The sequence below is a fragment of the Dermacentor andersoni genome, chromosome 5, assembly GCF_023375885.2.
Source record: "Dermacentor andersoni chromosome 5, qqDerAnde1_hic_scaffold, whole genome shotgun sequence".
Taxonomy (NCBI): Eukaryota; Metazoa; Arthropoda; class Arachnida; order Ixodida; family Ixodidae; genus Dermacentor; species Dermacentor andersoni.
In genome coordinates this window covers 200,613,078-200,638,390 of record NC_092818.1, presented here as the reverse complement: position 1 = coordinate 200,638,390, position 25,313 = coordinate 200,613,078, and the positions used below count along the sequence as shown (strand labels likewise).

Below are 25,313 nucleotides of genomic sequence, written 5' to 3'. Positions count from 1 at the left end.
ATTTCAACAGGTGAACTTTGAGCGCGCCTTTCTGCACACTTCAAGAGGTGCATTGCATTGCGAGTGATAGCGGCGTCAACGCCCCCTGTAACGATGGGCGCTGAAAAGAAATGTATTTATTTATAATAATGAAACTAAATAAACTTGTATTTTCTTAACTCGTCACGAATATATAAAATTGACCAAGAATGTTATTTTCGTTTAATATATGTAACTGTGTCTCGCTTGAATAAAAAAAAAAACGCTTTTTTCTTTACCAATGTTTGTTTTCTCCAAACATAGTCGCGCTTCAATCGCTGCTTCCATAACCACCCTTGCTGATGTCGGTGACAATTTGTACTGAACCACTTTTCGCCCGAAGCTCCGCAACCTATTTTTTGCATCGACTTTGCTTTGGGCACAAGAGCGATATATAAACGCCCACCTTCACCGGCCTCGTTTGGTTACGGCACCGCTGCCAGAATGGGGCACTCACCCATCCTATACTTTTCGAGGTTACTAACTTGAACCATTGTACTTGTATTAAACTTAAAGCAGTTACTGCAGTTTTGTAGTGGTGTCGTGCCCAGTAGAACTGTGTAAGAGGACGAAAAGTTACTTATTTTTGTTGTCGGCAATTCGCGCTTCGTTTCTTGATTTTCTGCTGCTTTTGTGTGGTGATATTGAAGAGAACCGGAGTCCTGATGACAATGTCCTCACGTCTGTTCTTGATGTAATGAGGAGACTTGAGGCAGGGCAGGTGGAAATACTGGCTGAACTAATGGGCGTTAGAGAAAGCCAAATAGCCACTGAAAACGATATCAAACATCTTATGGATAGGGTATCTGCCCTATATAGAAACTACCAACGCTTCCCCCAACAGCACCACTGCCAGTATTTCTGTTATTTCTGTTAATGTTATATCCAACATCACAAAACAACTACAGTCTATTCATTCAAGATGATAACATTGAAAATAGATCTAAGCGTTAGAACATGCTGCTCTTCGGCATCAGTTATGACCCAAAAGAAGACTGGCTAGCCTCGGAACTAAAATTAATGGACTTTTGCTCTCAGCAGCTGGGAATTACAATTACCGGATCGCAATTCGAAAGAACCCATCATATATGAAAGTTCGCTACTGACAAGACCATCTTAACTCATGCTAACAAATGAAAGAATTCAGCCTTTTTCTATCAGCGAAGATTTTTCTGCTGCCACACGGCTGACACAAAAAAAATTACACGCCAAAGCAGATGATAAGAAGTTCAGGTTGTCAGGTTCAGGTGACAATGGAACAAATTCCGTCATTTCTTGCAGCTAGCTATCTCGAAAAAGTCAGTCCCGCGCTCACATACATTTGCTGGAAGAAGTGCATCGGTACCGTCTTTGTCAGTAACTTTCGCTAATATTCGCAGATTACTTCCGAAGCGTGATCAGATATGTTCTTTCACTGATGACAACAACACAGACATTCTGATACTAACGGAAACCTGGGGCCCTATGACGTAAAGCTACTCCAATATGTTTTTATTCCAATCTCCTGATGTCAAATTTGCGCAACCACCGAAGCAAGCATCGGGTGGGGACCCGCAGCGTTGCCTCAACAGCCCAATCAAACACTATCTTAGTTTATAGGAGGTTACTTTGCTTTCAAAACTAATAACATTGCCTACATTTAGGGGTTTTTTTGTTTGTAATTGGCTGCCAGGAGGCGAGGAGCACGCTCAAGTGGAGAGAGTTTCGATCGGGTCAGGCCAGCGCACTGAAAATAGATAACCGAATGAAGATGGTGGCGTATGCGATTGGTCCGCTTTCCCTTACTTACCTTGCGGTGGCTTGCCTAAAATCACGGCGGCGTACAACGGAAGGCCAAAAATGCCGCTAAAACGGATCCTCAGCAAGGAAGAGTTGGCAGAGCGAGGTCGTAAAAGTGTTGAAAGTCCTCGAAAACCTTACATGGCCACGCAGAAAGTTTTATTATACGCAAATAAACCCATGCTCTCCGGCAGGTACGAGTAGCCAGTGCCTGAGCGATCGGCGGTAGCCATCTTTTATTCCTTTCGGAGCGGGGCAACCTGCGGCTATTCAGAAAAAAATTCGGTTTTGTTCGCCATATTATTGCATATTTAACGCGCACACGTCACTTTGAGGCGGCGAGTTTTCGTGGTTTTGTGATGTCGAGCGACGGGCAGGTGAAGCGGGTGCAGTCCAAAAGCTTCTGACCAATAGCAGAGGGCTAATGGCGAAACGGCGTCAAATGAGAAATAATTCTTTCTTTTGTTCGGTCCAATCATGCATAATCAGTGTGCACACGTCATATCAGATGGGGAACTATCGCGGTTTTCGTGACGTCGCGTGACAGACAGGCGAAGCGGGGGTTGTCCAAAAAAGTTTTTGACCACTATTAGCCGGAAGAATTTGGAGTGTCGCCCACTCGCGAGTGACGTCACGGCCAGGACACCGCTCGCTCCGGCTCGTTCGGCTGCCGCGCGCGCTAGTTTCGGGGCTAATAACGGAGGGCTGATTGCAGAATTGGAATAGAAAAGTTTGGAATAGCTTTACGTTATAGCGCCCCTAGCTGCACCCTGAGACAAATAACAGTGAAATTCTTCCTGACAATATTGTCACGTGGTGGTGACGTTGAAGAACACAGTAGCAATACTGTCAACGACAAAACAAACATTTATTGGGCGAACCTGTGCCAACAAAAACAGGCTACACTTATAGCACAACGATAGCGGCGAACACGGTCTGCGATCGTCGAAAATCTGATCAGCGGGTCAAGCGCGTCGGCTCTTATAGGTCAGTCGTCGAATGTTCCAGAGTAACCGCTGGGACCCGTGTGTCTTCCACAAAGTTTACACTATTCGCGTCGCGCATACATGCAGTCAGATTACACAAGTTGCGGGGAAAGACAGCGGATGGAACCATCGATAACATTCCAGAAACATCTTTTACATGCAGGCGCGTCCTGCGCTGTGCGATAACATTTGTTAGGTGGTGAGAAGTGGTTCGCCCGATAAAGATAAAGAAGTACACGTGTCATTACCCCCCTCTTAAAGAGCATCGTCCCGACGCTACAAATATAACAGAGCGAAACGCGAAAGGACACTTATTAAACAAAAGTGAAAAAACAACGAAAAGAAACAAAGTCCAAAGGTCAGTTACGCGAAGCCCCAAAGTTAATTAACGCTGGTAGTACGGCTTGAGTCGCACAACGTGGACTATTTCAGGTCGTGAGCGGCGCCGCTGTGATAGCGAAATGCCGTCTGGCACGACCTCATAGTCCAGTGCGCCAATACGTCGGATGATCTTGTACGGTCCGAAATAGCGACCCAAAGCTTCTCGCTCAGTCCTCGTCGGCGTATAGGGGTCCAAACCCAAACACGGTCACCGGGCTGGTACTCGACGAAGCGTCGTCGGAAGTTGTAGTGTCGGCTGTCGGTACGCTGCTGGTTCTTGATCCGTAGGCGGGCGAGCTGTCGGGCTTCTTCGGCGCGCTGGAGATAGGTCGCGACGTCAAGATTCTCTTCGTTGGTGACGTGCGGCAGCATGGCGTCGAGCGTCGTCGTCGGGTTCCTGCCGTAAACCAGCTTAAACGGCGTGATCAGTGTTGTTTCTTGCACCGCCGTGTTGTAAGCAAAGGTTACGTACGGCAAAGACCGCGTCCCACGTCTTGTGCTCGACGTCGACGTACATTGCTATGTCGGCGAGGGTCTTGTTCAGGCGCTCCGTGAGACCATTCGTCTGCGGGTGGTAGGCAGTTGTCTTCCTGTGGCTTGTGTGGCTGTACTGCAGAATGGCTTGGGTGAGCTCTGCTGTAAAAGCCGTTCCTCTGTCGGTGATGAGGACTTCTGGGGCACCATGTCGCAGCAGGATGTTCTCGACGAAAAATTTCGCCACTTCGGCTGCGCTGCCTTTCGGTAGAGCTTTAGTTTCAGCGAAGGAGGTGAGATAGTCCGTCGCCACGACGATCCACTTATTTCCGGATGTTGACGCCGGAAACGGTCCCAACAAATCCATCCCGATCTGCTGAAATGGTAGGCAAGGAGGTTTGATTGGCTGTAGTAATCCTGCTGGCCTTGTCGGTGGTGTCTTGCGTCGCTGACAGTCTCGGCATGTCTTGACATAACGGGCGACGTCGGCGGTCAGACGCGGCCAGTAATACCTTTCCTGTATCCTCGAGAGCGTTCGGGAGAATCCGAGGTGCCCAGTGGTTGGATCGGCATGTAGGGCGTGCAGTACTTCTGGACGCAGCGCTGACGGAACAACAAGAAGGTAGCTGGCGCGGACTGGTGAGAAGTTCTTCTTTACGAGCAGGTTGTGTTGTAATGTGAACGAAGACAATGCGCGCTTAAATGCCCTAGGTCTACGTCGGTGTTCCCTTCCAAATACAAGACGAGGCCTTTTAGCTCCGGGTCTGCTCGTTGCTGTTTAGTGAAGCCTTCTGCGCTTATTATTCCGAGGAAGGCGTCGTCATCCTCGTCGTCTTCCGGCGGGGGATAGATGGGGGCGCGTGATAGGCATTCGGCGTCTGAGTGTTTTCGTCCGGACTTGTAGATTACCGTGACGTCATATTCTTGCAGTCTGAGGCTCCACCTCGCCAGCCGTCCTGAAGGGTCCTTTAAGTTAGCTAGCCAACACAACGCGCGATGGTCGCTGACGACTTTGATTAGCCTGCTATAGAGGTAAGGGCGGAATTTTGCTGTAGCCCAAATGATGGCGAGGCATTCCTTTTCAGTCGTAGAATAATTGCCTTCCGCTTTTGACAGCGACCGGCTAGCATTAGATATCACCCGTTCATGTCCGTATTTCTTCTGGACTAGGACGGCACCGAGGCCTAGGCTACTGGCGTCAGTGTGGATTTCGGTATCGGCGTCTTCGTCGAAATGTGCAAGTAATAGCGGTGACTGCATGAGTCGTTTTAGTTCTTGAAATGCGTCGGCCTGCGGCGTTTGCCACTTGAACTCGACATCAGATTTGGTTAGATGCGTTAGCGGCTCAGCGATGCGTGAAAAGTACTTGACAAAGCGCCTGTAGTAGGCACACATGCCAAGGAATCTACGCACTGCCTTCTTGTCGATGGGCTGCGGGAACTTTGCGATGGCAGCTGTTTTCTGCGGGTCGGGGCGTACTCCGGATTTGCTGATGACGTGGCCTAGGAACAGAAGCTCATCGTAAGCGAAGCGGCACTTTTCTGGCTTCAGAGTGAGCCCTGATGATTTAATGGCCTCTAGTACTGTCGCAAGCCGCCTAAGGGGATCGTCAAAATTTCCGGCGAAGACGACGACGTCATCCAAGTAAACAAGACAGGTCCTCCACTTCAATCCTGCCAACACCGTGTCCATGACGCGCTGGAACGTTGCAGGCACCGAGCACAGTCCGAATGGCATGACCTTGAACTCGTAGAGGCCGTCTGGCGTGATGAAAGCAGTCTTTTCGCGATCTCTCTCGTCGACTTCTATTTACCAGTAGCCAGACTTCAGGTCCATCGACGAGAAGTATTGAGCGTTGCAGAGCCGGTCCAATGCGTCGTCTATCCGTGGAAGGGGGTATATGTCTTTCTTTGTGATCTTGTTCAGTCGACGATAATCGACGCAGAAACGTAGGGTTCCGTCCTTTTTCTTCACCAGGACAACAGGAGATGCCCACGGGCTTTTCGACGGCTGGATGATGTCGTCGCGGAGCATTTCGTCGACTTGTTGCCTAATAGCTTCACGTTCTCGCGTCGAAACTCGGTAAGGGCTCTGGCGGAGTGGTTGAGCGCACTCTTCGGTTATTATGCGATGCTTTGCAACTGGTGTTTGTCGAATCCTCGATGACGTCGAAAAGCAGTCCTTGTATCGTCGGAGAAGACTTCTGAGCTGTTGCTGCTTGCTCATCGGTAGACTTGGATTTGCGTCGAAGTCTGGTTCGGGAACTATGGTCGTCGGGGTAGATGCGGCAGAACCGGAGAGAACAAACGCATTACTGGTTTCCAGAATTTCCTCGATGTACGCGATCGTAGTGCCCTTCTTGATGTGTTTGAACTCCTGGCTGAAATTGTTCAGCAACACTTTAGTTTTTCCTTCATGCAGTCGAGCGATCCCTCTTGCGACGCAAATTTCACGGTCTAGCAGTAGACGTTGGTCACCCTCGATGACGCCTTCTACGTCGGCAGGTGTTTGGCGCCGACGGAAATGACAATGCTGGAGCGAGGCGGGATGCTGACTTGACTTTCGAGCACGCTTAAGGCATGGTGACTGCGAGAACTCTCCGGAGGTATCGCTCGTTCTTCCGACAGCGTTATCGACTTCGACTTCAGGTCGATGATTGCGCCGTGTTGGTTCAGGAAGTCCATGCCGAGAATGACGTCTCGTGAACACTGTTGGAGGATAACGAAGGTGGCAGGGTAAGTCCGGTCATGAACGGTAATTCTTGCCGTGCAGATTCCAGTCGGCGTAATGAGGTGCCCTCCAGCGGTCCGAAATTGAAAACCTTCTTCAACTGGGCGGCGATGTGTCCACGCATGACGGAGTAATCGGCCCCTGTGTCGACTAAGGCGGTGACTGCGTGGCCGTTGAGAAGCACGTCGAGGTCGGTGGTTCTTTGTCTTGCGTTATAGTTAGGTCTTGGCGTCGGATCACGGCTGTGTCGCGTCGACCTGTGGCTGGTATGGGAAGTCGTCAGGTCGTCTTTCATCGTCTTATTCTTTGCTTCCACACTTCGGCGGGACGGCGGCGTGTCGTTATGTCGTCGAGGTAGTTTCTTCGGCGTCTTCGTTGGTGGCGGAGGATCTTCGTCAGTTCGACGAATAGCAACCGCACCTCCATCAGTTGCTGCTTTTAGTTTTCCGGATATGGGCTCGCTGTCCGGCCCCGGGCTGGGCCAGTGTATGGACGGCGCTGCGGCGACAGGTCGCGGCCTGGTGACGGCGAATGGGACGGTCGTCGAGGGCTCCACTAGCGGCGAGGTAGTCGGCGATGTCACGAGGGCGTTCGCCTCCCCTCGGGCGCTGTGCGTTGACGACGAAGCCTCGCAATCCCAGGTCGCGGTATGGGCATCGGCGGTACACATGGCCGGCTTCGCCGCAGTGGTAGCAGAGCGGGCGGTGGTCGGGGGCGCGCCAAATGTCCGTCTTCCTCGCGTAGGTGCGCTGGGCGACGGGTGGCCGTGCTGGCGGCGCCGGCGGCGGCGGCGGACGACGCAATTGCGGCGTTACAGGGCCCTGGCGCGGTCGCGGAGGGGGACCTGGACGGCGTGCGACGGCGGCGTAGATCATCACTTCTGGCTGGGAATGCGGTAATTGAGGTTGATCCTCAGGAACTCCCAGTTATCGCTGAACCTCATCTTTCACGATGTCAGCGATCGAAGCTACTTGAGGCTGCGACGAAGGCAAGGGTACTTGAGGCTGCGACGAAGGCAAGACCTTGCGCAGTTCTTCGCGCACAATGGCCCTGATGGTCTCTTGGAGGTCGTCGGTGGCCATTGATTGAACTCCGGCATAGCTTGTTGGTTTGGTGCGGCGGTCGAATTGCCGGTTCCGCAATTCCAGTGTCTTCTCGATGCTCGTCGCCTCACGACGAAACTCGTCGACGGTCTTCGGTGGGCTTCTTACCATTCCGGCGAAAAGTTCCTCCTTTACACCACGCATCAGTAGGCGGACTTTCGTCTCCTCGGACATTTCCGGGTCGGCGTGGCGGAACAGACGGCTGTTTTCCTTAGTGAAGATCGCGATCGTCTCATTCGGCAGCTGCGCTCTGGTCTCCAGTAGAACTTGGGCTCGCTCTTTACGCATGACGCTTGTAAATGTTTGCAGGAAGCCGCTTCGGAACAGGTCCCACGTCGTCAAGGTGGCTTCTGGATTCACGAACCACGTCCTGGCGGCGTCCTCAAATGCGAAATGGACATGTCGCAGCTTGTCGTCGCTTTCCCAGCTGTTAAACGTAGCGACCCTCTCATACGTTTCCAGCCAGCTTTCCGGGTCCTCAAATGTGGAACCGTGGAACGTCGGTGGTTCCCTGGGCTGCTGAAGAATTATTGGGGCCGTTGCGGCTGCCATTGGGGATGTCTTCTTGGTCGTTTCTGGCCGATCTTATTGGACTGTCTTCTGGGTCGTATCTGGTAGAAGACCGTGTTCCGGGGGCAGCTGCTGTAGCCGGCGGCTTGCTCGGTGTTCCGGGACGACGTTGGTGGTGTCTTTGCGGTCCGGGCTTGGATTACGGCTCGTCGGGGGCGTCCGGTACATGAACGTAAAGCACCTCCACCAGATGTCACGTGGTGGTGACGTTGAAGAACACAGTAGCAAAACTGTGAACGACAAAAATATATATTGGGTGAACCTGTGCCCACAAAAACAGGCTACACTTATAGCACAACGATAGCGGCGAACACGGTCGGCGATCATCGAAAATCTGATCAGCGGGTCAAGCGCGTCGGCTTTTCTAGATCAGTCGTCGAATGTCGCAGAGAAACCGCTGGGACCCGCGTGTCTTCCACAAAGTTCTACACTATTCGCGTCGCGCTTACATGCAATCAGATTACACAAGTTGCGGGGAAAGACAGCGGATGGAACTATCGATAACATTCCAGAAACTTCTTTTACATGCAGGCGCGTCCTGCGCTGTGCGATAACATTTGTTAGGTGGTGAGAAGTGGTTCGCCCGATAAAGATAAAGAAGTACACGTGTCAATATTACGTACTGCATATATCGTCATGACCGCTCAGGAAGGAAAGGCGAAGGCGTTTTGATAGCCGTTAAAAAAAGCCTTAAGATCATTTGTAGTCGATACACTTCCACCGCTTCAATTTGTCTGGATGGCCCTTGTCTCATCTTCCACAAAGATACTTACAGGTGTACGTTAACGACCGCAGAACCACAGTCATTGCTCTGTTGAAAATGTCCGCCATAGCATTGGGACTGCTATATTACAATATCCATGCTACCACAGATACCTTTTTGGTGACGTTAACTTTCCAGATATTGATTTGCCTATTTTATCTGCCACCCGCACTGTCACGATACGCCCGGGTTCGTGAACAAGGGAGGGCTCGAGGCACCCTTCGTCAGACGGACGATTCGCAGCGTGGTGGTGACGAACGATAACTGACCGTGAGCAGCTGTGCTCGTCGGTGTTTATTGCGGTGCGGTGACCAATGTTGCCTACCAAGCCTGGCAGGCCACCGAGCTTGGCGGCCCAACGAAGATTATGCCCAAGGGGACGTCACATGCTTGTTACAGCCCCTTACCCCCAGTTTGTTTGTCAACAACAAACGTCCAAGTTCAAATTGCGAGGCTTTGCCTCCGCCCTAGCCGGGTCGACGGTGCCTGCTACCCAGGCGAGTAACGGTCCGGTGGCGTCCGCCGTCAAGCACTCCGCCTGGGCATCGGTGTGGACGGGCCGGGTGTGGCAACGCCAGGTGCTGCCTGAGCCAGCCTCGCTCCATCCGGAGGATCCACAGTGGTCCGCCTTGTAATGCCGGGCTCGACACCGGCCCAACGGGCACTGCACCACTGGCAACGCTTGCCGACTCCGAGGTGGGCAGTGCTCCGCTGGAAAGGACTGGTGCTGCTGCTAGTCTTCCTGCGGGCTGGAACTTGGAAGTTGCAGTCGAGGGTGCTGGCCAGGTCCCGAGTGGAGGCATAATATGGTCGGCGTGTCTGTGCCACGTGGCCCCGTCTGGCATGCAGACAAGCAGCGATGAGGCGTTGGCAGGGGCCACCACCTGTCCGGCGGACCAGGGTGGGCCAGGACGGAAGTTCCTGGCGAAAACTGGAGCTCCCGACTCCGGCAAAGGCCCGGGACGGCACCCATGGTCAGCATCCAGCTTCTGCTTCTGCCGCTTCAGCAGCTCTGTGGATCGGAGGTCCGGATGCAAGGCGTCCAAGGGTGTCTTGACCATCCGACCCAGCAGGAGCTCACAGGGGGCACGGCCAGTTACATCGTGGGGCGTGGTCCGGTACTGAAACAGTATCTGGGCAATCTGCGTCGGGAAATCCCCAGTCTGGCTCTTCTTGAGTTTGTCCTTGATGGTCTGCAACACCCGCTCGGCTGCACCACTCGAAGCAGGGTGGTACGGTGGAACCATCATCCGGCGGATTCCGTTCTTCGTCAGCCAGGCTAGATACTCTGCGCTGGCGAAAGCAGGACCATTGTCGGGCACGGTGACGTCCGGCAACCCCTGGATGGTGAAGGCCTGACGTAGCGCTGCAATTGTCGCGCCTGCTGATGGAATGGTGACAACTAGAACCTTCACCTACTTCGAAAAGGCATCCACCACCACCAGGAAGTAATGGTCTTTGAAGGGCCCCCAAAATCCACATGCAGGCGGGATCAGGGTCTCTGTGGGAACGGCCAGGGGGGTATTTCCACATGACGTGAGGCCCGCTGATTCTCCTGGCAGATTTGGCAGCTCTGCACCATGTGAGCGATGTCCTGTTCCAGGCCAGGCCACCAAACATGGGACCGGGCCACCATCTTAGTCTTTTCTACACATGGATGACCCGCGGTCAGCAACTGCAGAACCCTGGACCGGAGACTGTGGGATCACCACCCTGGAACCCCACAGTAGGCAGCCCTGCTGCAAGCTCAACTCAGTGGCCTTATGGCTATAGGCCTGCTGAACCTATTCCTCCCCACAGGACACCGCCTTGACCATCTGAGACAGGACTGGGTCCCGGCTGGTCGCTTGCGATACCGCAGATCTGGGGCCGTATTCTGTAGCGGTTCCTTTGGGAACCGGTTCCCTTTGGCTGTTACGTCTGGATTACGTCACTCGGAGAAAGAGTGGAACGGGGCGGCGTGAGGGGAACCAATCAACGAGCGGCGGTCTGCCGGAAGATCACGTCATCATTTTTGTTTGTACTTAGGGGACGGTATAGCAATTGAAGGATGTTGCTGGTTTGATAAAAAAACATTGGTTTGTATAGAACACTTGCAAATATATTTTCAGTAATAAATGTGAGCTTGCGGCGCAGACCGCTACTGGGAGTTGTAATTTTATTTGTGTTGTTTTCTTATTTAGTCGCTAGGTGGTGTGCCATACGTTATGCAAACAAGTTGCCTCGCTTTGTTTACGATTTGGACTTGCCAGTTTTGCGCGCCGATTCCGAAACTGGGTCCTCATGTTTGAGCGAGGCCGCGCGATATACTCGTGTCATTTGTTGAAGAGCACCCCTACCTTGCGAAGGCGTCGTGTGTGCTGGGTCAACAGCTGACTGCGGCGCGCAAGGAGGAGCTCTGGCAGCCAGTGACTGCCTTGCTGAATGCTGAGGGCCCGGCAGTGAAAACTGCAGCCCGATGGCGCGGCGTGTGGAAGAAAGATGTGTATAACGCCCGCCGTGATGCAGCCGCCTTGCACGCCGAAAGCAGGTAAGCACACTCGTTGACGGAGCTTTTGCGCACCATATTCTAACAAACGTGTTAATCACAGAGGAACCGGAGGAGGCAGCCTGCCCGGACCGCGAGGGCGCGTCCTCTCCCTAGTTGGAAGGGCGAGCGCCATCGGAGTCTGCCCGCCGTTCTTCGAGCCCGACGAAGAGGTGAACATCAGCGCATGGGTTTCAATAGGTCAACGCCAAGTCGACGCGCTGTCGCGATTTATGGCAACACACACGCTTTTAATTTTTCAACTTTGCCCCGTGCGGTCCGTTTATGGAACGCACTACCATATACCATTGCATGCCAATATAAACACACTGCATTTCGCAATCTGCTAAACGATCAATATGCCGTTTCAACCGTCTAAACACGTCATGTCTTTTGTAATTTCCTTGCATTTTTTCTACAAGTTAAAGAATTTCAGTGATCCCAATTTCTTTACAATACTTACTACTGTATAACATGCAAAAATGTTTACAATGTTATTATGCTATTATGTTGTTGTTTACCATTTATTGTTATTGCTCTACATATTGTATTTGCTAATGTAATAATTTTCCATGTTCTGTGCGTACTCCTTTCATTATGCTGATGTTTATTTCTTTCCCGATTCCATACTAACATGTTACCGTATTTCCCCATTTACACTATACCTTCTCGAAGGCCTGTAAGGTACATGTAAATAAATAAATAAATAAATATTTACAATGTTTGCAGATGAATGTATAGTATATAGGGTCATCAACAGCGAATCTGACCAACAAGCACTACAACACGATTTGGATTTGATTGCCATATGGTGTGAAAAATGGAAAATGTCACTGAATGAGAAAAAGAGTGTCCACGTCACCTTTACCTGGAAGAGCTCATACGACAGCAATCGTAACACTATAAATAATGCTACTCTTGAACAAGTGTCAGAATATAAATACTTAGATGTATTTTTTTCTGCTGATCTAAGGTGGAACACACACGTTACTCATGTTAGGAACAAGGCTGTCGGAGCATTAGATTTTTTGAAACGTAACTTTAGTAGCTTGCCACAGAAACTTAGGGAGCAACTGTATTTCACACATGTGCGCAGTACACTGGAGTATGCGTGTGTTTGCTGGGATCCATATGCTACAGAACTTGTAGATAAACTAGAAAAAGTGCAGAACAGGGCAGTTCGGTTTGTCCTTGGCAATTATGACAGGATGCTTAGCATGACAGAAAGCAAAAAAGCATTAAATTGGCATCTTCTTGAACACCGTCGCCGAAATCTCAGATTAAAATTTCTTCATACCATATACCACTCTAATACGGGGATAGCCAGGTAATTGTATTTTCAGCCGCCCACATATGTTTCTAAAAGGCGAGATCACAAATTAAAAATATGTGAGATTCCTTTTGACCCTCTATTGCATGAATTATGAAAGTCATTTTTTCAGCTTTCATTATTGATTGAATGAACAAACATGACTGTAATAATAAAGATAAAGCTTTGTGCCAAATATGGCACACCATGAAGATGGCTGAGCGCTCTTGCTGCCATGGGCGGAAAACAAAGCTTCACGGACGGTGGCCTTTTAATGTGATGTGGGGAATGAAATGAAACAGTTGTTTGCTGCGTTCAGGCACAGATGAATGTTTCACTTCCTCTATCTTACCAACGACTTGTTTGTGCAAGGTGGCCGCTTACATCTTTGTTTCTTCTCGTCAAATTCTGGCCAGTGGCTGACTTGGTCAGATCGGTCGTCTTTGGGTGGCATTGTGGCCGCTGGTCCCTGTGCTTTTTTGACTTGAACATGGAATTCGATGTCCTGACTAGAAGTCCTTCCTGGTCGCTAGTTGGGTAGGCACTTGTTATGCGAGGTAAGGAATTCTGCAATTTCTGCTTTTAATTGAGCCAGCGGTAGTACTTGTCTCCTCCTAAGCTGCTCCTGCACCCTCCTGTACAATACCCATGCTGTTAGTACCGATAAGTCTAGCATAGGCGTAAAAATTCGATAGTGCCATTTCTTCGACATCTGATATGTATGCAGTAAAGTCCAAACAGAGAGTCCAGCAGGTCGACACCACCCATGTGCCTGTTATGGACCTTTACTACGCTGGGGCAATCAATTTCGCGAAACACCTTGGTGGAGGTAAACCAGCGCTGAGTCTTTTGGACTGGATCTCTCCCAACAAAGCTCGACAGAAATGTCACGGCGCGGTTGTCGTATCAACGCACACACGATAACTCTACGGCATCTATCGCGCTTGTGTGTGCCTCTGAAGCACCACTTCCTTTACATTTCAGTTCCTTTTCACTTTTCAGGCGGCTGTTTGGTAGACAATTCGCCCTCACCGTACCGATCATCAAAATTACATCTTGTGATAGAGTGACCTGCAGCTTCGGGCTATTGAACAGATGGCAGCACGTTACCATATTTTGTATTTCAAGTTCATACTGTGCCAAATATGGCACACACCGATTTCGGTTTCTCTGCTGTAGTTGCAGGCAAAATTGAGAAAACTAGTAACTGCCTTGAATTGGTGAGGCCAAAAAATATGCCAAAATAATTTTTCTACGTTTCTGCGGTCGAACTTTTCAGAGAAAAAAAAAAGATTGCTCGTGTTTGCCCCCTGCGAGTTTCACGTCGCATCCCAAAATCTACTTCACCTCTGTTTTGCGTAACACTCAAGAGATGGCAGCACTTGCCCATAATAAGTGCGCATAACTACGAGATTTACTCTGACGGTATCACATTCTCAACTGGGAATCTCACACACGCGAAAAAGAATGGTAACCGGTATGTGCCAAATATGGGACGCCATGCAATAGAGGGTTAAAAGCGACGCTTTCCGCTACTCTTTCTATGTTCGTACTATAAGAGACTGGAATACTCTACCACCTGACACTGTCTGTATTTGTTCAAATGATGATTTCTTCCATGCTTTATGAGTGTAATTCTGAGTGTTCATTTATATGAGTTGTACCCTCCCTGCTGTAATGCCTGAATGGCGAAGCAGGTACCCAATGAATAAAATGAATAAATAAAGAAATGTTTCATTGTCATGATTTTGTTTATATTGTTGCACCTTGTTAAGCAGCAATTACGAGCATTATGTGAAATCATGTGTGCAAGAAATGCAATGTTGAAGCAACTCTTGAGTTTAAACAAAGCAGTAGTAAGCATGAGTGTCTGCTATTTAAAGAAATCCTGCTCCAAAAAGTGCTTGGCATGTCTCGTTTGTAGCTATACGTTTGAATATGTGCTATACAGATTGCTCTGAACGACATTTCAGTTGCTGTGTAACTTGTGCTGTGCTTGCGTGTCACACATGAACAGACATCTTCAGCTTTGGAACAATGCATACTGCACAGTAAAATAGGCATCACAAAGCAATATTCAACAATGCAAGATTGGTTGCCATTCACCTTGGAAATAACTTTTATTTAAAGAAAGTTCCCTGGCGAGACAATATTCAGAAGCACAGTGAACAGAGCAAAGCAGTAACATAATGGCACATGGTTATTTGTCACTGCATGTGTATCTGTCATGCTCAACATAGACAAATCATGTGCTTTTCACTACCGCAGTATGCAGCATACTAGGATTAGCCACATGTGAGCACACGCAATGTGTTATGTTGAAGTGCACGGCCTATTTACTTCATGAAAAGAAAAATAAAACATGTTACACCAGCACATGTCTCCGCCTCATTTGCCAGCGAGAGCGCCGGCGCACACTTTGCAGGTAGGCAATGCGCAAATTTCTGGGCAGCCGAAACACACCAACTATGGATTCGCGCACCGCACGGCCTCTTTGAAACAAAGCTCGAGAAGGGTGTACAGGGTGCGCTTGCGGTGGCACCTGTACTTGAAGTGGCACTTGTGCCTGGGCTGGCCCCTGTGCGCTGTCGTCATGTGCACCGTCGTCATCTGGGTCGTCTGGCAGAGGCACGCCTGCTGCAAGGCAGAGGTTATGCAGCGCTGCACAAGCTGCAACAATAGTGGCTGCTTTCTGAGGCGAGTAGTGGAGCACCCGATACCTCTGCAGGCATCGGAAGCGGCTCTTGACGACTCCTATGCACCGCTCAACGGCATTTCGCATTGATGCGTGTGCCTCATTATAGCGCCCCTCTGCTGTGAGGCGATTTGGGTGACCAGGCACAGGAGTCATGATCCATGGCTCTAGCGGGTACCCAGAGTCCCCTGTAAAGTGTTGCATGTCAGTGAACGAAATGGATACATTAAGGCACAATGCAAGAACACAGTCTACGCCAGGGCCCTTTTACAACAGGAGCGGGTCTTGGATTTATTGTTGCAATATCTATCAAACATTTACCTTCCCGGAAAGTTGTAAAGAAAGTTTGACTCATTTTAAAGAAAAGCCCAATTTCACCTGTTGTCTTGGCTGCAAATCTCATTCTCAGGTTAAGTTGGACATGTAATATTTATTTCATACTCGTGGTTTTCTGCTCCGTTCATCCCATTTGCCCCTCCCTAAATGTACATCCTCCGCTAAAACTTATTAGCTCTTCTCTCTTCAGAAGTGTTATTTTATAAAACACTTCTAAGGTCTACTCTCGAATATGCTGCCAGTATCTGGGATCCTTGCTCTACCTTTCGTACCTCTTCTCAAGAAGGTACCCAAAATCGAGCTACCCATTTGATCCTTTCTAATCACTCCAGCACCACATGTCGCTGCAACAAAAAAAATCGCACACATTAAGACACAAAGAAAAATAGCGCAACTTGCACCATTCTACAATATATACTACACCGATCACTAACGTCGATGCCGAAAGTTTCACGCACACGCTTATTCCTTTGTTCCAAGGACAGGGACCAGGTCCCCGAGTCCATTGTCACCAACCCTTTTCCACCATACTTGAAAACTGCCATTTTGACGTGTTCTGTAGAATTCCACTCCTGCCTGTAACGCTCCACGTGGCATTCAGTGTATTGAAATTAATCAATAAACAGCATAACATGTTAGCTGTTGTATACATGCTGGTACAAATATCTGCCTTTTAAGAGAGACTTGTTTCTCTCGATAGTCACTGCAGGTTCATTAGGTACTGCTGCATTCACAACACATTTCTAGCAAATCACGCTTTCTTAAAGCTTGCTAGGATGCAAAACTATTTGTCTGTGAATTTTTTACATGTGGAAGAAGCACTGCTACTTTAGGTGCACTTACCAAGCAAGACTTCTCCATGAAGTAACAGGCCACGAGTGAGGCGGCGGCGAAATGCAGAATACCTCCAGACGAAAGAATCATGGCACGATCCCGGAAACCGTGGGTCAATTGCCAGGATATACAGCTTCGCGTCGCACACCTCATAAGGGAAAGCAAAGAGAAGGTGTCAGTGCCACTACAACAAATATCTGGCACAACCTTTTGCTTACAACACTACTTGCCAATCAGTTACTGTTCAGTCAGCGAACACAATTACAGAAAAAGAGATATCAACACACGCAGTAGGCAGTTGAACTAATGATCAGCATGATAACAATGTCATCTTAACCTGCAAATGCAATGTTGGCATGTGTACACATGCTCATGTATGGCGTGCGGTCACAACACAATGTGCAAAATAATTCCTTTGGTTTCTTCCGTCCATATTGTATAAGATTCTGCTAAAGAGTGCCACCTGTGTTTTTTTTTTTTTCAGGCAAAGTGCCTATTACAAGCGAAAGAATGCGGAAACAGCATGTGCCGTATTAACAGCTAGAGCAAATGGGTGTCCACATATTCTCATTCTCCCTCACACCATTTTCATTGATGGGATGCTCCTTTTCACGTTTACAGTCTGTTGGCCACAATGCTTTAGTTTTACGTCGAATAAGAATCACAAGGGCTCGTCTTCTGTTAGGATCGCTCGCAGACGAAGACTGCCTTCACTGCTACGGCGTCTATTCCGGTTTAAATCGCGCGTAATGTGTTTACATTGTAGCATCGAAAAGGCTATTCAACTGTGATTGGAGAGCACTGAAAAAATGCGGCCGTGTTCTATGCAAAGATCAAAGTCGTCATTACACATACAACACAAACGCTACTTTCTCTCATAGGAACGCAAGTATTACCGGCAATTGATGAAAAATAACGAAACGAAGTTTTTTACAACGTGCACTCGCGCAATCACATATCGAAAATATTTGTCAATGAACAATACTCACGACCATGCAGTTGAGGGCGTAATACCCTTTACGGCTCCAGTACGATTCCGTTTCGCCGGGGCCGAGCTTCTTAGGGCGAACGATGGCTATCAGACTCCCGTCCACACATCCTAGAAATCCTGGAATTTTTCCACGGCTAAGAAAGCCTTCCTTGACGGCGGCTTTCTGCGCCGTGGATGAGAATCTAACCCACCCTTTTTCTTTGCCCACACCCGTAATGGCCTTGGCGACGGCTGTAATGATCCGGCTGACCAAGGCTGCGACAGTGCAATCGCTTCTTCATTCCCGACGCACGTTGAAAGCTCCCGGTGGCAAAAAACCGCAGCGCGCACAGCACTTTCATCGTAGCGTCGACACCACGAAATCTTTGAGGTCCGAGATGTCCTTCCAGCTCATCGCAAAGACGTCACACTATGTCTTTGGAGAGCCTAAAATGCCTCCGAAACTCTTCTTCGGCCATGCCGAACGCGTCGCGTCGTTGCCTCTCGTCGCGTCGTTGTCTTTCGGCACTCGCCAGCAACACAACCAAAGGAGCCGCCATTGCCGTCTCTGTCTCGTCTCGTCTAGGTGCCGGCTCGTCAGCTGGCGCGAGGTTAGCCGGCAGCCACGGTTGCCCTAGCAACCCTCGACATCATGCTCGCCCCCGCGCGCGACCCTCGAGAGAACCACTTCTCCGCGGTTCCTCTCCTAGCAGGGAACCGGTTCCTTTCCAGAAGATTGGCAACCTGTGTGACGTCATCAAAATTTGTCGTCCCGCCCACCAGGGATGACGACAACGAAACGCCGACCAATGGCAACAGCCCAAAGGAACCGGTTCCCAAAGGAACCGCTACAGAATACGGCCCCTGGAGAGCACCTCCGGGTACGCGTGCTCCAGCATGAACACTTCAGCAGGTTCTGGAACAGCATCAGGCACCTCTGGCAGGCGCAGGCGGCTCAGGGCATCAGCAGCTCCCTGGTCCTTTCCCGGACGGTAAACCAGCTGGTAACTGTAAGCTGCCAGCCTCAAGGCCCAGCGCACCACTCGAGGTGATGCCTGCACAGGAAATGCCTTGTCAGGCCCCAGCAGCCCCAACAGCGGCTTGTGGTCCGTGACCACCTCGAACCTCCGGCCCCACAGCTTCTGGTGGAAGCGTTCGACACCGAACATGAGGGCCAAGCCTTCCTTGTCCAGCTGGCTGTAGCGTTGCTCAGCAGCATGAAGCCGACAAGAAGCAAACGATACAGGGTGTTCCTGGCCATCCTTGTCCCGGTGTGCCAGGACGGCTCCCACGCCGTACGGCGACGCATCTACGGTCAGGGCGACAGGCTTGGCAGGATCGAAGTGTACCAGCACTGGAGCCTTGGTGATTAGCTACTTGCTTCGTCCAGACCCATTGCTGACCATGTCGAAGCAGAAGATGGAGTGGCTGTAGCTGCTCCGACAGGTTTGGCAGGAAACTCCTGTAGAAGTTGATGAGGCCGAGGTAGCTGTGACGCTCCTTCTTGTTCTGGAGCTTAGGCGCCTTGAGCACAGCATCAACATTGCGGGGAGCCGGGGCTAAGCCAGCCTGAGGAATGAAATGCCCCAAGTACTCAACACTGGAGGGCAGGAAAACACACTTTTCCAGCTTGAGCTTGAGATCGGCGTCCTGCAGCCTTGCCAGGACATTGTGCAGGTTCTGCAGGTGGTCCCCGTCGTCGCTGCCAGTAACCAGGATGTCGTCCAAGTACACCGCCACGTTCCTCATGCCCCTGAAGAGGTTGTCCATCTCCTCCTGAAATATAGCTGGGGCTGAGGCCACGCCAAAGGGTAAGCGCGTGTACTGGAAGAGCCCCCAAAGTTGTCGATATTGTGACATACTTCCGGGAGGCATCTTGGAGCACCAGCTGCTGGTAGCATCTCTGAGGTCGAGCTTGGTGAACTTCTGTCCACCGGACAACACTGACCAGAGATCTTCAATCCGGGGCAACGGGTACTTCTCGACGGTAGCGACGGGGTTGATAGGTAACCTTGAAATCCCTGCGGATCCTGACACTGCCGTCTCGCTTGAGGACTGGTACGATGGGAGCGGCCTATTCGGACGTCTTGACGGGCACCAGGATGTCCTCTCGCTGTAACCGTTGCAGCTCCTGGGTGACCCCGTCATTCAGGGTGAACGGCAGTGAGCGAGGGTTGAAAAAACGAGGCCAGGCTCCCTCAGGTACATAGATGCCAGCCGTTGTGCCGGCGAATGCGCCCACCCCTGGCTGGAACAGCGACTTGAACTCGGTCGTCTTTCATCGAACAGGGACGTCTTTCACCGCATGTAGGCTGGCTTCCTGGTACTCTGGCAGACAAACACCCAGTGCATGAATCCAGTTTCGGCCCAGCAGCGTCGGCGACGACCCCTTGATTAAGTAAAAGGGAAGGGTTGCCTCCCTGTCGCCAAAGCGAACTCTGACCTGTGCCTGACCCTGGACCTGGGAGAGCTGAACGGAGTAGCTGCGCAGCATCACGCCCAAAGCCTCGACGGACACGCCGGGAAGGTACGCTTGAACCGTTTCCCGGCCATGACAGACACGCTTGCCCCTGCGTCCAGCTGCATGGAAATGGGGTGCCCGCAGATTTCGACGGTCAGCATGTACGGCGGCACAGACGACAGTACAAGGCCTGTGTACCACGTGTGCCAGGCGGGTCCTCGGCCACGACGTGGAGCCTGGCCGCGGAAGAACTTGAGCCTGCTGCCGCACGCCCCCGCCGCGTACCCTTGCGACGGCTACCCTGGCCGCGGGCTAGTGTGGTACCTGGGTTTGAACCAGGATACTGCTGCTGTTTGCTGTTCGTCATCTCCCTTCGGCATACCCGTGCCAGGTGCCCAGTTTTCCCGCACGTGAAGCATTGTGCTTGAGAGAACTGGCACTGTGAAGGGGAGTGGGCACCACCACAGTGAGTGCAGGTACTGCCCTTTATCGCCAACTTGTTGACCGCCGCTTCCGCCGACGGTGAGCCAGTCGCACGGGCAATCTCGCCGGCGCCCTTGGTGCAAGCCATTGCCCGCGCTGCCTTCACGACGTCGTCTAGCGAGTGGTCGGGAAGCTCCAGGAGTCGCGTCTGCATGGCGGGGTTGTCGATGCCGCAGGCGAGACGGTCCTGGAGCAGTTGTCCAGTTGGTCCCCGAAGGCGCAGGCACTCGTTAACCCTCGTAGCGTAGCAACGAACTGCCCGAGGGTGTCTCCTTCCCGGCGGCTCCGGTTGTTGGAGCGGAAACGCTCCATTAGTGTGGACGGTGGTGCGTTGAAATGCGAGCGCAGTATGGCGAGCAGCTCACCCAGCGTCTTAACATGCGGCGTGGCTGGCTTGAGAAGCTCGAAGAGGAAACTTTGTCCCACTTTACGGCGCTCTACCTTAAAGAAAAACAAAAAAACCACTGATTTTCCCGGTAAAGTCATAGGGGCCGTAGTAGAGGCCGGGCCTGGTTTAGCTTGGTTAAGTATAGTTTCACTTTGTTAACGTTTGATTTAGCTGTAATCATTATACCGTATATATCGTTCGACGGTGCGACGCCTGTTGTGCCACAGGAACAGCTCAAGTGCTAGACATGCAAAGAGACGCCGCGAACATGCGCAGCGTCGAAGAACAAACGGACAGGGTGTGAAGGCTGTGGCTACATTGGTCTCGACGGTGCGACTCCTGTTGAATTCCGGACCCTCTCCAGTGAAGCAGTTCGCCGGGCGTTATCCGCGGGGTGGTCAGACGCCGCTTGGCGACGACGGCTCAAAGCCTCCCGCTCCCGCGCAACGCTCAGAGAAGACGGCCCGGTCTCGCTTTCATCCATGGCCAAGCTCGCAATGACTAGGTGGGCGGCGCCAGTGTTGCCAGGTCGGACGAGGCAGCGCAGCCCAAAGCTAGAGAAATTGTAACCGAAATGTAGCCAAACACAAAAATAGAAAAAAATGGCAGCCAAATATCACAATTTTTTATTTGCAGTTCTATTTGGATATGTATTTTCGCATTCGTCTACGGCAATCTCTTTTGCGCAACCCGTCGTAACGAAATGTCCGTGACGGTCGAACCTTGACATCAATAACAACTATACATGCTGCGTGCACACAGAACACTTTCCGGTTGGCCCAGATTCGCTGCAGAGGGCGAAAACAAAACTGACCACGGCGCTGCCGAGGAAACAACTATGTAGTACTCCTACTCCGCGTGGCTGCCGTCGTGAGGGCACAATTCTCCGCTAGAGACCCCGTAGTAAGCACAAATTTAACCAATAAGCTTTGTCTCAAGCCTATCACACTGCAGTGCTTTATTACATCACAGACAGTACTCAATTATTATTTTTAGTTATATACAATAATAATAACTACTAACTCTGTTTTTAGCTGTCATGAACGCAAAGTAATGTTCAGTATCATGCGCCTATGGTAGCCTAGGGTAGTCCCATGAGCTCCCGGTGCTTATTTTCGAACCACGGTGGAAGCTACAGTTTCCTTTCTGGGAAATCGTACATCACGCCAGTGGTAAATCTGGCAAGGAAGCGCTCATGTGCCTCGAATTTTTCGCAGCATCCATACGTGCAAGTTCATTTCTAATGTTCGTGTTGCCAGTCTGTTTCTGTGATCGCTCTTAGTCACGGAGACTAGACAACGTTCGACCGGGCTACAGCAGCGTTCGACACAGGCAAGCGCAAAGGCGTGCAACAATTTGGAGGACGTTTCGATAGACATCGAAGATAACTGACTACTTGTCACGCTTCCTGGCAATCGCAGCTTTCTTGCGCATGCGCGTGCGACGGTGTTGTTCTAAGGAACCGAGTGGGCCGCTCTGGTCGGAAAAGGGGTTTGTGTTTCAGTTTTCGCGTAACACAATTATGTTTTCTGGTATACCTAAATTAAACTCCTACGCTAGCATGTCTGTAAAGTGTGCTTAGGCCGTACTTTACGATTTTTCTGACTTATTTTACTGTGACCAATTCAATTAGTTCAGTAATGCCTCTGCGCCACGCGGAGGGCCTGCATAGTTGTGGTTTGGAATGATATTTTGCCAAGCGACGTCCGACGCCGACAACAGATTTTTTGCGACAAGAGCGTTAGAACCGATTTCGACAGGTTTGGAAAGAGAGGCTCACCAGCAGCGTTTTTTTCGTAACGGTACGCCAAAATACCACCGTCCTTTTCCACCATCATCTTCCACTGTTTCCTCCGCGCTAGGACAAAGTCGAAGATGAGGGGGCTACGAGAGAGGGCGAGGGGAGCGGAGATGCGAGTAGGGGTGGGAAAGTAGCGGATTTGCTTTCCCGCATGCCTGATGGATGGCGCTAATTATCTAGGCTCTAAAAACAGTTGCACCTTTTGGGGTGTATGTTTACCTCACGACAATAACCCTCATCTGTCTTTCGCCTTTCCGTTCTCAAAAATGCTGCGCTCGCTACTTTCCTGTCGAGAATGCTCTGGCATGCCGTTCGTGACTTGGAAGTATCGGGCTCGTATCCTTAAAGAAAGGAAATGCGGGCAAGACAGACAACGATTATTGTTGTGAGGCAAGTATACAGCCCAAACAGTGCAACTATTTTAAGAGTATACACGGCGCTTCGATGCCACTACTGTGTACTGGAAGGGTGCAATGCCGCGCTTCTTTGTGGCAGGCGGCGCTGACATCGAGGCACCCCACTGCCACCGAAGTGGTGGAGTTGCCGAGGCCGGCTTTAATTGCATCCAAGATCAGAACCACCGGCTCAGACAACGGCGCAGAGTGCGGGGAGAGCCGGAGGACATTCCACGCACGCGCACAGCTGCGCTGCCGGCTCAGCCAGCTAGAATATAGCCTTCGAGATTTTTTTCTGCTAGGTGAGAGCCACTTCTAGAGCGTGGATTGCGGCGCCACTCGTAGCCCAAAGCCAAGTCGCAGATTTTCAGTAGCCTAAATATAGCCACGTAGCCAATTCGCCCAAGTCGACGCCAAAAATTTTTTTATGTATCTCAATTTGACCATATATAGCCAAACCTGGCAAACTGCTCCTCCCAAAGCGGGCGCGTTTTGCGCCTAGGCACTGAAATGGCGCTGCGGTCGAAGTTTGCGCTACGCTAGCCACGCTGCCCTGCAGCAACGCTGCCATCGCTGCAGTATCCGTGAGCATTTGCATCGCGTTTTCTTGTAGAGTGGTCCTGATTTTTCCTGTGTGTGTGCATTATCGTTAGTAGTGTGTAACTTGCGCTTAAGCAGCTTTCGGTGTATGGTATGGTGTGGTCGATGTGGGCGTTCATGTTGCCCTTGGGACCTGCAAGTATGCAAGTAGCGTGAGCTACCGCTCTTGAACGCCAGATTTTTTATTTTTATTTTTCGCTGTCAGAAGGTAGGTTGTGCGTGTGATTTATCTTCGTTACAATGCGTTAGGACTGGGCAACCAAATACCAACGTGTTTCGTGCCAGAATGTACCAGCGGGTACGGGCGCAACACGGAGAAGAGGCACTTCTCTCCACCGACCGATCCGCGTCTCCTTGCAAAGTGGGAGAGAGCGATACCCTGCGCAGACAAAGTGTTGGGGGCAACATAGAAAGTGTCATACATACACCCACTTCCAAGAAGGAGGCATTGTGAAGTCGCATAAGCTTATAATCAACGGAAAAGTGATAGAAATTTAATCGAACACGGAGTATGATCACTCAGGAGTGGTGCAGTTCATCCCATATTTCCCAATCTCCCGCAGTACTTATGCTCAAATCGTAAACGGAGAAACTCTCAGAAAAAGAGAGCAAGTGTCGCAACAAATGCAGGGGCAACTCAGAGCGATGCTGCAGAGGGCACCGTACAAAAGCAACCGCTGCCCGTGCAAATCAGCTGTTTGAATATTAAAAAGTTGGTGGAGAAGAGCCTGTCTTTGCGGTTGCCTCAACAGTGGAGATCGGCAGCTCTTGAATACTAAATGGACAGCGATCACAGATTGTTTTTTACGAGGCAGGAATGGAGAAATATTGAAGAGTCGTAGTTCGCAAAGACATGAGCTACGTAGTAGCTGCCCGCGGAAAGCTGGTGCCGGCGTTGCCTATGGATATGGCAATCACTTAAAATCACATAAAATGATGAACGTGACCTCCTGCATGAAGTGCAAAAGGGATACAATGACTTTGCAAGACTCACTACCCCGTGAAGCAATGCTTGTGATTGAATGCGAGTTTGTGATTGGCAGCCTTGTTTGTCCTTCAAGGAAACTGTTTAGCTGCGTGAAAAGCATAGAACAGACCATTGTGCAAGCATTAAAAAAAAAGCCTTTGGGGACCTTTTCTGGAGGGTTTTAGATGCTCCTGCAAGACAGGGACAAACTGCATCGGTTGCCCAGAGAATAGCTGTGATTTTACAGCACAGATTGTACACTTCTATTTGTCACACGAATGCACTTTTTTTCCCGAAAGAAGAGCCAGGAGGACGACAGTGCCAATAGAGCTCGGAGGGAACGTAAAAAAGCAAAGCTCGTGTGAACAGTAAATGAAGTGAAAAGGAGGGTGTCTGAAAGTGTGTGAATTAAGAGTTTTAATAAACTATAATATGCTAATACAAGTCCACTAAAACATCTCTGTAATGTTTTTATCTTATAACCATTTAGCACAGGTAGCAGAGAAATGTCAGCATGATATGCATTTATCAGGTAGCCCTCTATATATGTGCCTTGAAAACTGAGAAGTCGCTTTATGGAACCTCTCTAAACGACCCTGGAGGGTGCATCTCGTCCTTACTAATATCGGGGGAAATGTTCAAGCTTCGTTGTTTCAATTTTTGTAAAGCCTGACTTGCGCAATCTCGCGTTCGGAAAACAGGACTAAAAATTATTGGCGATCAGCGTGATTGATACGGAGAGG

General features: G+C 50.4%; 1 protein-coding gene and 1 long non-coding RNA gene across 2 annotated transcripts in view; one reads left to right on the top strand and one right to left on the bottom strand.

Annotated features, from left to right (window-relative positions):
- The first annotated feature begins 10,572 nt into the window (after positions 1–10,572).
- On the top strand, positions 10,573–14,370 carry LOC140218648 (uncharacterized). The gene is made up of 2 exons (XR_011894867.1): positions 10,573–11,334; positions 11,396–14,370. It is a non-coding gene; the product is annotated as an uncharacterized lncRNA (long non-coding RNA).
- Positions 14,371–21,410: 7,040 nt separating this feature from the next.
- LOC126532357 (uridine phosphorylase 1-like) overlaps positions 21,411–25,313 on the bottom strand; it is a 90,237-nt gene continuing 86,334 nt past the window's right edge. The window contains exon 8 of the mRNA XM_055071550.2: positions 21,411–23,982. Within this exon, the coding sequence (XP_054927525.2) occupies positions 23,849–23,982 (134 nt within the window). The 3' untranslated portion in view covers positions 21,411–23,848. The remainder of the gene's footprint in view (positions 23,983–25,313) is intronic.